The 13,065-nt window shown below is 35.3% G+C and overlaps 2 protein-coding genes across 12 annotated transcripts in view; one reads left to right on the plus strand and one right to left on the minus strand.

Annotated features, from left to right (window-relative positions):
* Positions 1-13,065, minus strand: part of FAM237B (family with sequence similarity 237 member B) — a 165,878-nt gene that overhangs the window by 90,770 nt on the left and 62,043 nt on the right. The gene's annotated exons all lie outside the window — the stretch shown is intronic.
* CFAP69 (cilia and flagella associated protein 69) overlaps positions 1-13,065 on the plus strand; it is a 61,644-nt gene that overhangs the window by 19,042 nt on the left and 29,537 nt on the right. For 4 of the 6 annotated variants that reach the window (XM_047830865.1, XM_047830891.1, XM_047830902.1 and 1 more), the window contains 6 exons: positions 1,397-1,495; positions 4,888-5,037; positions 5,142-5,319; positions 7,286-7,409; positions 10,219-10,267; positions 10,359-10,480. In XM_047830865.1, the coding sequence (XP_047686821.1) occupies positions 1,397-1,495; positions 4,888-5,037; positions 5,142-5,319; positions 7,286-7,409; positions 10,219-10,267; positions 10,359-10,480 (722 nt within the window). The remainder of the gene's footprint in view (positions 1-1,396; positions 1,496-4,887; positions 5,038-5,141; positions 5,320-7,285; positions 7,410-10,218; positions 10,268-10,358; positions 10,481-13,065) is intronic. The other 2 variants (XM_047830874.1, XM_047830884.1) reach the window with 2 other exon arrangements.

A 13,065-nucleotide genomic window follows, 5' to 3' on the forward strand; every position in this document is an offset into this window, starting at 1 on the left:
AATGTTGCCTCCATAAGAGTGTTGGCAGGCATTTGTATGATAAATACATGGCTCTTTATTACTGTGTCAGTCTGGTCTTTGCTGAATAACTGCTTGCCTGCCTATAGAAGAGTGAAGGAAGTATGAACTCTGCTTAAAATGAGCTACCTTCACTGATTATTGACTGCAAATACTACTGTCCTGTCCCTTATTTTTTAATTGCTGAAAAGATGAGTTTTAAGCTAAAATAATTGTATAGAGTATAAGAGGTTGAACAAATGTTGTTCATTTTTACTAATAACTTCCAGCTTCTACCTAGTAGTAAGTCATATTACTTTTTTCTTCTAAGTGATAATTATTTCTGATTCAAGAGCAGGATTTTGGAAACGTATGAGGGAAAATGTTGGTACTCTGTCCTGAGATAAAACAGGAAACCGTGAGAAATGATCTAAACTTACAAGAACTAAAAGGGTGGGGAGCAGATGAGAAACCTTAGAATTTCCCGTAAACTTGTTTAGTTTTGTTGGAAAAGTTTAGTTGTTTCTGTTGACTAAGTTTTTCCAAAATGTAATGATTTTTCAACATAAAAGGAAGTGTTCAAAAAATTAAGGGAATCATCTGGAAATTGTCTTCTTTTCTTCTTCTTCTTCTTATTTTTTTTATTTTAGTGGTATTTTTTGCAGATAGATACTCCTAAAGCAAGTGTGAAGCTTTCCTATGTGCTTTCTCCTTTGGTCCATTTGTGTCCCTACTCACTGACCACTCCCAGAGGTGAACATTGTGCAAATCCTAATGCAAATCACAGATCTTCCAGGAACACCTCATTATCTGTTTCCCTCACAGATTCCACCAAGATCTGGTTGAGCCCTGAAGTTGATTCTCCCAACTCCAGTCTCCAGTTGGGACACACACACACACACACACACACACACACGTGCATATGTGTGTGTGTGTATAACCCATATCTTGCCAAAATAATAATAGTAACTTATTATATGCCAGACTCTATTATCAGCTTTTTCTCATATTAACTCATTTAATCCTCACAGCAATCTTTAAAGTGGAAACTGTTGTTATACAAATTTTATAGATGAGAAAACATACAAGTTTACATAGGTAGTAAATGGCAGAGCCAGTATTTAATCTTAAAACCATCTGGTTCCAGCATTTATGCTATTAATCACCATTCCTTTCTCCTTGGGAAGAAGAGGTTGAGTTGATTGAGGGGCCAAATGTTATAAGGATAGATCCAAGGTATTTCATGTATGGATGTTGTGTATGTGTGTGCATGTATAAAATACATGATCCAGCTTGAATTTCCAGTGAGGATATTTTTAATCATATTACTCACACATTTAAATTTGCAAATAAACTTATGACAGTGTTATTAAATAGCATTCATTTATCTTTCTGGCAGGTGAATTAATGAAAATACCAAATTCTGAATTGAGGATACAAATTTGTAAGTGTATTGTTGACTTCTATCATGCAGAACCACCAAAGAAGCATATTACAGGTGAAGTTTTCAATGGTCTTTTAGTAACAACTTACGTCTACAAAACATTATTCTGTCTCTTTGAACCTACAAAGACATGGTGGGATTGATGCAAGCTAGTGGGATCCAAGGACCCAGAGGTATTCCCACAGGACTCAAACACAAGCTGAGAGGTAGTAAGAGCAGAGTTTATTGAAGACATAGAGTGTAAATATGGATAGAGCTTCTGGGAGACTCAGAAAGGAAAGAAGAATGAGTCTTGTCTTTGCTTGGGGCCTATGGTTTTTATTGAGGATTGTGGTCCTGTGCACATCTCCGTAAGTCACTTACGCCCTAGAGCCAGGGGTCTTGATGAGTCAGTGGTTCTTGGAAAACCTCACCCAATTACTCTTAAGATATTGTCTGTTGTTCTGGAAGACTCCAAAGAAATCATTAAATCCATGACCTTTATAAGAAGGATATATATGTATGTATGTATGTGTATATGTATATAGATAGATACACACACATATATGTATATATATATATACACATATATATATAATTATTTGCATGATATTTTTATTCTAATACTAAATATTTAGGATACAGTTTTAAAAGTAATGCCTAAATTAGTTTAATTGTAATTATTATTATTAATGTTACTTAATACTGTTAATGATATTATTTATTGTTTCTCTAACTCTTCTATAATTATTCACAATATCTTTTCCACCCAATTAGATGTTAAATTCTAAATGCTAATAACATTCTCACTCATCTTTGGGAAGAAAGTTCTGTATATTATAGCTAAGGGATCTTAATATATAATGGTAAAATGAGTCATACTGAAATGGGTGGTATCAAGCCAGGGGGCACTTGCATTGTGGATGATATTATTTAGGACATAGTTCCTACCTTCATAGTTTCTATAATTTATAATCAGTATAGGAAGGGAGAGAAGACATAAATAATTTAAGTGATATGTTTCTTAAGAGATGAGGAAATAAGCTATGGTAGTAAAGAAACATTACTTATGACTAAGGAAAATGGAAAGACCTCTGAAGCACAGAGTAAGGAGATTATTAAATGTCACATTTGAATTATTGGTGATATAGACAGGTAGAAGTGTTTGGTAGATAGTAGACAATGGATACTTAGAATAGACCAGAAATATAGGTTTGGAATTTATACAAATAGGGATGAAAGTTGAAGCCATCAGGATAGTTCAGTTTGCCTGGAGATAAAGCATATGAATAGCCAAGGAGCAAGAATGGCAGCATGGACAGTGAGTGCCCATATTGACATGTGGAAAAAAATGACCCAAAGAAATCAGCAGTGAAAGGCTCAATGAGGAGAAAGAAAACCTCAGGACTGTTATGTCTTAGGCGCCAATGAATGAAAAATTTGATGAAGGAAGAAGTGGTTTTAGCATCAAATACTGTAGTAAAGGCTTCGGTGATTGATGAATGAAAAGGCCAAATTAATATGGTACCTGAAAAGTTGTAGCTAGCCTTTGGTAGATGTATTGCCATGAGGTGGTCAGGGCAGGTACAGGATTGTCAGAAGAGAGGCAGGGGGAGTAAGGGAGTAGAGGCAGTGAATGCTTACTTAAATTGTGAGATCAGGTGGTGAAGAAAAAAGAAGAAGATGGAGAAGAGCTGAGCTGGTAGGAAGATCAAAGAGGGATATTTGGGTTTTACTGCTTTTTATTTGTTTATAGGAGAGGGGAAAATGAGGTTTGTAGACACAACAAGAAGCTAGTAACTCGAAAATGGGAGGGTGAAAGTCCCAAAGAAAGCATGAAGAGGATGGAATTAAGAGCACAGGGATAGGGTTAACCTTGGCAAGAGACAGGCACCCTTTAAGATAGACAGAAAGAGTGACAAATGATGTCTAAGATAAAACAGAGTAGTTAAAGTATGGTGAGGCTGACCGTAATTTAATCAGGCTCCAAAATTTAGGAGCCCTAGGCAATGCTCTCACTGTCACACGGTTGGTTTTTAGTGGTAGGCATGGCTGGACATCTGGAACCACAGAGAAAAGTCCTCAGTAGAACAATTTAAGAGACAGCCCTGGAGACAGGAATCTAGTCCATGAGCCTTAATATTACTATATGCTTCCACAGAAATAGAACTCAATAGAAAAAGATATAGGGAGTTTAAAAGTACATTTTGGTCCATCCATATGATAGATTAGTATGGAATTAAAAATCATGATTTGGGAAAATATTTTACAGAATGGGGAGAATCTTAAAAAATGTTTAGTGGCTGCAATCGAATATAACATTCCACATATAAGTATATTGTTAAAATTATATGCGTACATTAAAAATATTAGCAAGAAATATACCAAAATCTTAATGTTGCTATCTCTTGACAGTGAAATTACAGGCAGTTTTTGCTTTCCTCTCCATACTCTTTTTTTTTTCTTCTCCGTACTTTTTAAATTTCTAAAGTAAGTAACTAGTGTATACCATAGAGAGCCCATCCCAGAAATGAACAGGGCCTTGTCCATTGCCAAAGATGAGTTTCAGAAAGATAACACAAACTGACAGACCTCTCAGAACTATGGCAAAGTCAAAGAACTTCATTGGTTTCAAAAGTGAAGAAGTCAGGGAGCTAGATAATTCACAGCACCAAGAGAGGAAATAGCTGCATCAAGTGAGCAAGTACCCTCTAATGTTTATTTAATGTTTCTCATTGAATGTAGTCAGGCAGGCACCTGTGCAATTATGTCAAAAGAGGAGGTAATGTTTCTCATAGGAACTAAGGCAGAAGGAAATTCTTATGCATTGCCAAGAATCACACTTTCCTAAAATACCATTTTATTCACTAGCATTTATCAAAACAGTATTATATTTTCATTTATGTCATTGTCATGTCACATCATCATTTTTCCTTGAAAGCAGCTGAAGTAATGCATTGACTTAAATAGTGAAAACATTTAGTATTTGTAATCATACCACTTTTCTTTGTGGGGAGGCATATCTACGGACAAATAAGAAATATTTTGCTCCTTTTTAGAATTCAAGATGTGCCCCCTCGGATCTGCGGTCCTATTTCAAATTTTACACCAGGGACCAGTAAACTATGGACCCCAAAGCTAAAATCAGCCCACTGTAAATAAAGGTTTATTGGAACACAGCTACATCCATTTATTTTCTGTATTACTTATGCTTGTTTTTGTGCTATGGTAGCAGAGTTGAGTATTTGAGACAGAAACCTTATAACTTGCAAAACCTAAAATACTTATTACTTGGCCTTTTACAGAAAAAGTTTGCCTGTCCTTGTGCTATACCATTTTAAAATGCCATACACTTTTTAAGTTGTTATTGCTGTTGTTTATAATAATAAATTACTCATTCCTTTGTCTGAACATAGATGATTACTATGTGAAATAACTGTACATATTTTTTAACTAATTGTTTTTAGGTTACCAGCAAGCAAGTTCATCATACAAGATTAAGATGGCTGAAGTTGGAGGATTGGCAAAAAAAATGGTCCAGTCATTGGCCTTACTTGAAAATCAACTTGTTGAGAAGCTTTGGGTACTTAAAGCTCTGCAACATCTTTCAACTTCTGGTTTGTATATTATTAAATTTAAATATTTCATTCTCAACTATTTTTGTTTTTATTTAACAATGTCAAGACTATACAACATAAATAACTTTTAAATTTATTTTAAGAAGTTAATTGTACTTTAATGATGAAAGCCCAAGCAGCCAGTGGAATCTGTGCCCACCTCAATGACCCAGATCCCTCTGGACAGCTTCTGTTTCGTTCATCAGAAATACTTTGGAACTTATTGGAAAAATCTTCAAAGGAAGAAATCATACAACAGCTTAGTAACTTGGAATGTTTGCTGTAAGTATGTAGTTAGATAGGAATGCTTTTTAACCTTAAAATGATAGCCAGTGACATCACTAACATCCTTGTTTGAATATGTGTTTAATTAGGCTTTTGAGTCATGTAATGGCTATGTTTCAGGACATCACTTTTATGCTGCGGTATAAATGCATCTGCACATCAAGCCAATTTTTTTCTATTTGGAAAGCTTTTAAAGTAGATTAATTAAAACTAAGTTATGTCTCTGAATAAGTATAAAGTAAAATTATACATTTAAAAGAACTACTTCATTTGTTCATTCACTAAACTTATTTTTGAGTACTTACTGTCTTCCAGATGTTGCAATAAGCATTAACAAGAAATATAAGTGAGCCTTTAAGTTACTTATTCATTTATTCATCAAGTAATTGTCTTCTCTGTGCCAACTTTACTACTAGGCCATAGAAATACAAATGAAAGCAATGCAGACATGGTCTCTGCTTTCATGGAATTTGTAAGATGTTAGGAGATGGACAAGTCAATAGCAACTAAATGTTATGAAAGACATTATCACAAGGTGCTACATTTTTTCTTTAGAAAAGAGTGAATCAGCACACCCAGACCAACAGATTTAAACCATTTAGGATATTTATGGGCTTATGTAACTACAAAGTCAAGGATAAAACTTGTTTTGTGGGCAGTTGTAGTCAAGGCTCAGCAAATAAAAGGAGTTGGGCCCTCGTCATCCCTTTGCAGTCTTCCAGTGTGTTATCTTTATTCCCAAGATCCACATGGTGAGACCTAGGAAGTGTACGTTCATATCATCACAACCCCAAATGAAGCAGAAAAGACTTGCTATTCTGAAAGTCCAAAGAAAATATTTTGAATTGAGTCCCTGTAGGCCCTGCGTAGTCTGGATTGGCTATATGCCATTCCAGAATGAATTACTAGTGACAAAGAAATGTTCTGGCTAAAAGGAAGCTGAAGGCATCTTTGCAAGACCAAAAATGGGGAAAGAGTAAATGCCCAAATAAAAATAAGGGTAGTGTTATCATAAGAAGGGCAAGTGAGGGGCACCTGGCTGGGTCATTCAGTACATCATGAGACTCTTGATCTCATGGTTGTGAGTTCAAGCCCCACATTGGGTGTAGAGATTACTTTAAAAATAAAATCTTTCAATAGTAATAATAATAATGAGAAGAAGGAGGAGGAGGAAGAAGAAAGGAGAACAAAAGAAAGAGAAGAAAGAGGAAAGAAAGAAGAGAAAGAAGAAGGACAAATGAGTGCTAGAAGGCAAAGCAACAAATGCCCATTTTACAGGAAACCTGATGTAGATTTAGAGAGTTAATAAATACTTCCTGATGAACCTTAATTTGGTGTCTGAATGATAAATGTGAATTGGCAACAGAGAAGAGTTTTGCGTCCTAGACAGGGGAACAGAAGTGAAAATAGAACCTAGCAACATTAAAAAACAAAAACAAAAAACTGAAAGAAATTCAATATATCGAGAGCAGAAAATAGTAAAATAGGGAGAGATGAAGCTAATTAGCAGGGACCATAACATGAAAGGCTTGATTAGCCTTGGTAAGGAGGTATAGGACTTTTTAATATTAACGACAAAGAAAAGCCTTTAAGTAGTTTACATTTGAATCCTATGTAGAGGCAGATTTGGAAATGTAGAAAAGATTACAAATACTTTGAAATGAATAGTATAATATGAAAATGGGGGAGGTGCCTGGGTGGCTTAGTTTGTTAAGCCTCAGACTTCAGCTCAGGTCATGATCTTGGGGTTTGTAAGTTTGAGCACTGCATCAGGCTCTGTGCTAACAATGCATAGCCCACTTCGGATCTGCTGTCTTCCTCTCTCTGCCCTTCCCCTGATTGTGTTCTATCTCTCAAAAATAAATAAGCATTAAAAAATAAAAATAAAAATGGGGCTTTTGTTGGTAGACACTTAAGTAGCATTTACAAAAATATGTTTTAAAGATATGATTTTGCTTTCTAGGACTTTGAAGGAAGTATTTAAAAATCTGTTTATGAGAGGTTTTAGTCATTATGATCGTCAGCTTAGAAATGATATATTAGTAATCACTACAATTATAGCTCAAAATCCTGGAGCACCAATGATTGTAAGTATGAATCAAATTGCATTAATTTTAATTGTGGAAGTAGTTGGTATGGGGGGAAGGAGTCCTAAACTATGTTGTAATAGTTATGAACTTTGTTGTGATGCCCAGGTATATTGTAATGTCATTATGGTCACCGATACCCTTGCACTCTGCCAGTTCTTCTTTGCAACCTTTTGGAAACTTGAGATTCTCTTAATATTTTATAATTTACTTACATATTTACCATTTATGATACGTTACTTTGCTTTCTGATAATATGAGTTTATATCTGGCATCATTTCTCTTTCACCTAAAGAATTTCCTTTGCCATTTCTTGTGATGGAGATCTGCTGGCTGCTGGCAGTAAATTCCCTTAGTTTCTTTTATCTGAGAATATCCTTAATTCAGCTTAATTATTGAGGTCTGTGTTCACAGAATATAGAATTCTTAAGTTGAACATTTTTATCTTTTAGCATCTTCTAGTTTCCATTGTTTCTGATAAGAAATATTTATTATTTCAACTTGTTTCCCCATGGACAGTGTATCACATTTCTTTCTGGCTGTTTTTCAAGATTTTCACTCTATCTTTGGTCTTCAAAAGTTTCACTATGATGTGCCAAGATGTGGTTTTCTTTGTGTTTGTTTATCCTGTTTGAGGTTCATTCATAGAGCTTCCTGAGTATTTAATTTTACTAAATTGGGAGAATTTTGGGCCATTATTCAAGTATTTTTTCAGCCCCTCTCTCTCTCCTCTTCTTCTGTAATTCAGATTACATGTATGTTTGTCATGAGGCTCTGTTCACTTTTTTCAATAATTTTTCTATTCTTCAAATTCAATAATTTGTATTGGTCTATATATGTAAATTCACTGACTTTTTTTTTTTTCTATCCTCTTCATTCTGTTATTCCATCGAGTACATTTTTATTTCAGATGTTACATTTTTGGGATTTTTAAAAAATTTTTGTTTCCTTTTTTATAGTTTATATTTCTCTGCTGAGAGTTCCTGTCTTTTGGTTTATTATGAGCATCTATACCGTGGATTCTGGTGTACTCCTCTGACAAGTATATACTTTTTTTGTATTAATAGGCATTTAGTTTGGCTACTCATCCCTATGGTGGATGATAGGTCAAATCTGAGTTCATTTCTTTTGGCCTCACTTGGGATGCTTGAGAATTCCCTGCCCTGGCATGATTCAGGCATTAGCCAGAGATTTGGGAGTTTATACACAGAAGTTGAGGTTCCCTTTCTGTGGCTCTCTCCTTAATGTGGGATTTCTCTTTTCACATCCCAGTAGTAGCAGTTGCCCTGAGATTACCTCTGCCCTCTGAGTCTTCAAACCACTAAGATTACAGCTTTACTCTGAGTTGTATCATCCATACAAGGTGTAGACTAGGGCCTGGCCTCAGTCTAAAAGCCATTTTTTTTAAAAAGGGAAACCCATGCAGTTTGCATTTTTTAAAAAATGGGAAATCCATTTCTTTCTTCAAAGTTCTGAGTCCCTTCCAGCATCTGCTTGGTTTTGGTCACAAAACCATTGTTTTTATATTTTGGTCAGCGTTTATGATTGTTTTTTTATAGGTTTTTTATAGGAGCTGAAGAAAGGTTTTTTATAGGAGCTACTCTGCTATCCCAGAAGCTGAGCCTTATTGAATGATTGACACCCCAGAGTAGAGATCTTTGGCAATGACATTCACATATCAGCCACACACTTTCTAAGTTGTACTTAAAGGAAATTTGGGAGCGAAGGCCTCAGTCTCATATCAATGGTTATCAAATGATCCCAACAAAGAACAGTCATGTTTTATAATGTGCAAATGGGGCAACAATCCTCCATAGCTTCCTAGTCAAGGCTGCAATGTATGGGTAGACCTGTATGTTTCTCTGGAAGCCCCTGGTTAGTTAATAAGTTCTCATTAGCATCTTTGGAAACATCCAGGTGCATTTTATGAGTCATATAACATCTCCACACTTAAACAAACTATAGGGGGCATCTGGGTGGCTCAGTCGGTTAAGCGTCCGACTTCAGCTCAGGTCATGATCTCACAGCTTGTGAGTTCGAGCCCCACATCAGGCTCTGTGCTGACAGCTCAGAGCCTGGACTTCACTCCAGATTCTGTGTCTCCCTCTCTCTCTCTGCTCCTCCCCGGCTGGTACTCTGTCTCTTTCTCTGTCAAAAATAAACATTAAAAAAAAATTTTTTTTAAAGAAACTATATGGATCCTAAGGCAGTACAATGCTGCAAGCTCTAAAGCCCAGGGTTTGTCCTTGTAAACTCTCCCTAATTACAAAGTCCAATTAGGATATCTCTGTCAGTAATGAGTTACCTCATGCTGAAATGTTTGCAATTCTGTTTATTCTTCAGGGCTTTTAATGTTAACTAGGAAATGTTATGTTATCTCTTGACCAAACCTTTGACATAATGAGATTGGTTGGGGTAAAGGTGGCAAGCAGGGTTGTTTAAGAAGAAAAGCTGTCGAAAATAACATCTTTCTCCCTCGTTTTGTCACTTAAGGGTAAAAATAATAAATTACACGAGTAATTTATAGTCTTAATACATTTTGGGTTCTTACCAAATTTTAAATAGGATCCTATAAAATATAGAGTAATCTAAAAATATTTCTTAGAACCAACAGAAGGAAGTTTATATTAAATAAATTACAAGTTTGTCTGGCTTTACATTTCTTGCTTTCATCCCTTTCTGTTGTGAGTAGTTTATGAAGTCAGATAAATGACAAAGGGAATCTGATAAAGATAGTTAAATATTAAGTAAATATAGACATCTGTAACTTCCATCTAATTAAATCATCCTTCTGTGTATTTATTATTAGGAATGTGGCTTTACCAGGGATTTGATACTATTTGCAACTTTTAATGAAGGTAAAAACTACAAAGCTTTCAACCTATAATTATCCTGATGAGTTTTATACATTATTTTAGCTGTTATTTTCTTTTTTTTTTCTCCTAACAGTTAAAAGTCAAAATCCTTTGGTAAAAGGTCTTAAGCTCTCTAATTCCTATGAAGATTTTGAGTTGAAGAAACTGCTATTCAATATAATTGTGATCTTATGTAAAGATTTACCTACTATACAGGTAAAAAGAAAAACAATCAAAACAAAGCTAAAATTGCCTCACTTTGTAGTGTAACTTTTTAAAACTCATGACTGCAAATCTTTCATCAACACATAGGTTTACTATAGAAAGTAACTTTTATTGGGCAGAATTTCATCTTTGCAAAATTTCTTTTGATTACCTGTTTAATGAACAGTGAATTTACCTAAATTTAAACCACATAAGCCAAATAAAAGCAGGAGAACCTTACTGATTTATTTATGTATTTAGATCTCTTGAATAAGAAAAAAAATTAAAGAAAATCCATATAGGCCCATCCAACCTAATAGTCTGTCTCTGATCATATTATGACTAAGGCTTTAGTCAGGCAGAATGCATTGCTGCCATTTTCTAGCAACGTGATCCCACATAGGCTGTCTAGTTTCTAAAAATCCCAGATATCTTAATTTCAAAATGGGTATAACACCTACCTCATGGAATTATTATGAGGGTTAAAGGAGCTCAGGATTTTTCGGTATTACAACTTTGAAAAACATACACACTAAAAAAGCCCAGAGAAAGAAAAATTGTCTTTAAAGTTATGGCTTTTTTTTTAAATTTTTTAGTGTTTTACTTATTTTTGATAGAAAGAGCGACAGAGCACAAATGGGGGAGGGGCAGAGAGAGAGGTAGACACAGAATCCAAAGCAGACTCCACGCTCTGAGCTGTCAGCACAGAACCTGACATGGGGCTTGAACCCACCAGCCATGAGATCATGACCTGAGCTGAAGTCAGACGCTTAACTGACTGAGCCACCCAGGTGTCCCATAGCTTTATTATTTACATCAAAAATATATACTCTATAGAAACTAAGTGTATTTTCTGAATTGCCAAATAGAAAATCATTCCATAAAATATGGTTTTATTAGTACAGTGGAGTCTTCTATAACTATTAAAATGATAGCTATGGAGACAAAATGTACACTACAATTTATAAACCAATTTTAATTGACAACAGAGTCAAATAGCATAACAACTGTGGTGAGATTCTTAATACAGTATGTAAGCAGTGGAATCAACTAATTTGTTTTATGTTGTAAGTTTGTGGTCCATTAATAGTAATGATGATAAATATATGTCCTATTATTTGAAGTTCATGGAGTATTTTGAAAACATCCACTTAGGGGCACCTGCGTGGCTCAGTCGGCTAAGCTCCCCACTTCGGCTCAGGTCATGATCTCAGGGTCCATGAGTTTCAGTCCCATGTCTGGCTCTGTGCTGACAACTCAGAACCTGGAGCCTGCTTCGGATCCTGTGTCCCTCTCTCTCTCTGCACCTCCCCCAATTGCTCGCTCTCTGTTTCTCTCTCTCTCTCAAAAATACATAAACATTGAAAAAATTAAGAAAACATTATCTACTTAGTACTTATAGTAATGCTAGAACTAGCTGTTGTTCTTATTCCTATTTTCTCACATCTACATCTTGTGTTCATTCCACATGGACTAGTAGAAAATTTAGAAAATAATCATAGATGTTATTGTGAAAAAATCTTTATAGAATAATACCAAATGAAGGGGCGCCTGGGTGGCTTAGTTGGTTGGGCATCCAACTTTGGCTCAGGTCATGATCTCATGGTCCATGAGTTTGAGCCCCGCATCGGGCTCTGTGCTGTCAGTTCAGAGCCTGGAGCCTGCTTCAGATTCTGTGTCTCCCTCTCTCTCTGCCCCTCTCCCACTCATGCTCTGTCTCTATCAAAAAATGAATAAATGTTAAAAAAAATTTAAATAAAAAAGAATACCAAATGAAAAGAAAATTGAATAGAATATAGCATACCATGTGTTGCTATCTTGTGAACCATATATGAGCATTAATCAGAATTAGCCGTGGGGCACCTGGGTGGCTCAGTCAGTTGTGTGTCCAACTCTTGATTTCAGCTCAGGTCATGATCCCAAGGTTGTGGGATCATGCCCTGTGTTGGACTCTGAGCTGAGTGTGGAGCCTGCTTGAGATTCTCTCTCTCTCCCCCCACCTCTGCCCCTCTCCTCTGCTGGCACACACTCTCTCTAAAAACAGAAAAGAAAAAAGAAAAGAAAAAGAATTAGCTATAACATTGACAATTGTCAACTGTCAACATTGTCCTATTCTAATAGCTATACATTTTTGTTCTGTTTTAGTGAAATAATGGATTCAGTACCATTTTAAAATTCTAGGCATGTAATTATAAATATGGCTTGTGACCTGAGTGGAATTCATTGAATAGAAAATTTATATAAGTTATATTGCAGGTGCTTAAAAGTTAGCCATAGTCATTATTCTGGATAAAATTGATTTGTTTATAGTATACAATTGAGTCTGTGAAGTGTTTCTTTTTCAAAAAGTGAAGGGAAGAGAGAAATGGCAGCAGTTTGTTTGCTCCAAATTTTCTGCTACTGTGGTTTAATAATAGGCAGAAGCTAAATTACATATATAAGCAGCATATATGAAAACATTAATACTTGCTTTATATAATTGTCAGCTAGAGAGTACATATCCCAGATAAAGGGGATCATAGCCAATTGCTGTTTTTGTTTTTTGTTTTGCTATTTAACATAGGCTGGGATCTTTAGGAAGGAAATAATTTTTTAAT

The sequence above is a fragment of the Prionailurus viverrinus genome, chromosome A2 (assembly GCF_022837055.1).
Source record: "Prionailurus viverrinus isolate Anna chromosome A2, UM_Priviv_1.0, whole genome shotgun sequence".
In the NCBI taxonomy this organism is placed as follows: domain Eukaryota; kingdom Metazoa; phylum Chordata; class Mammalia; order Carnivora; family Felidae; genus Prionailurus; species Prionailurus viverrinus.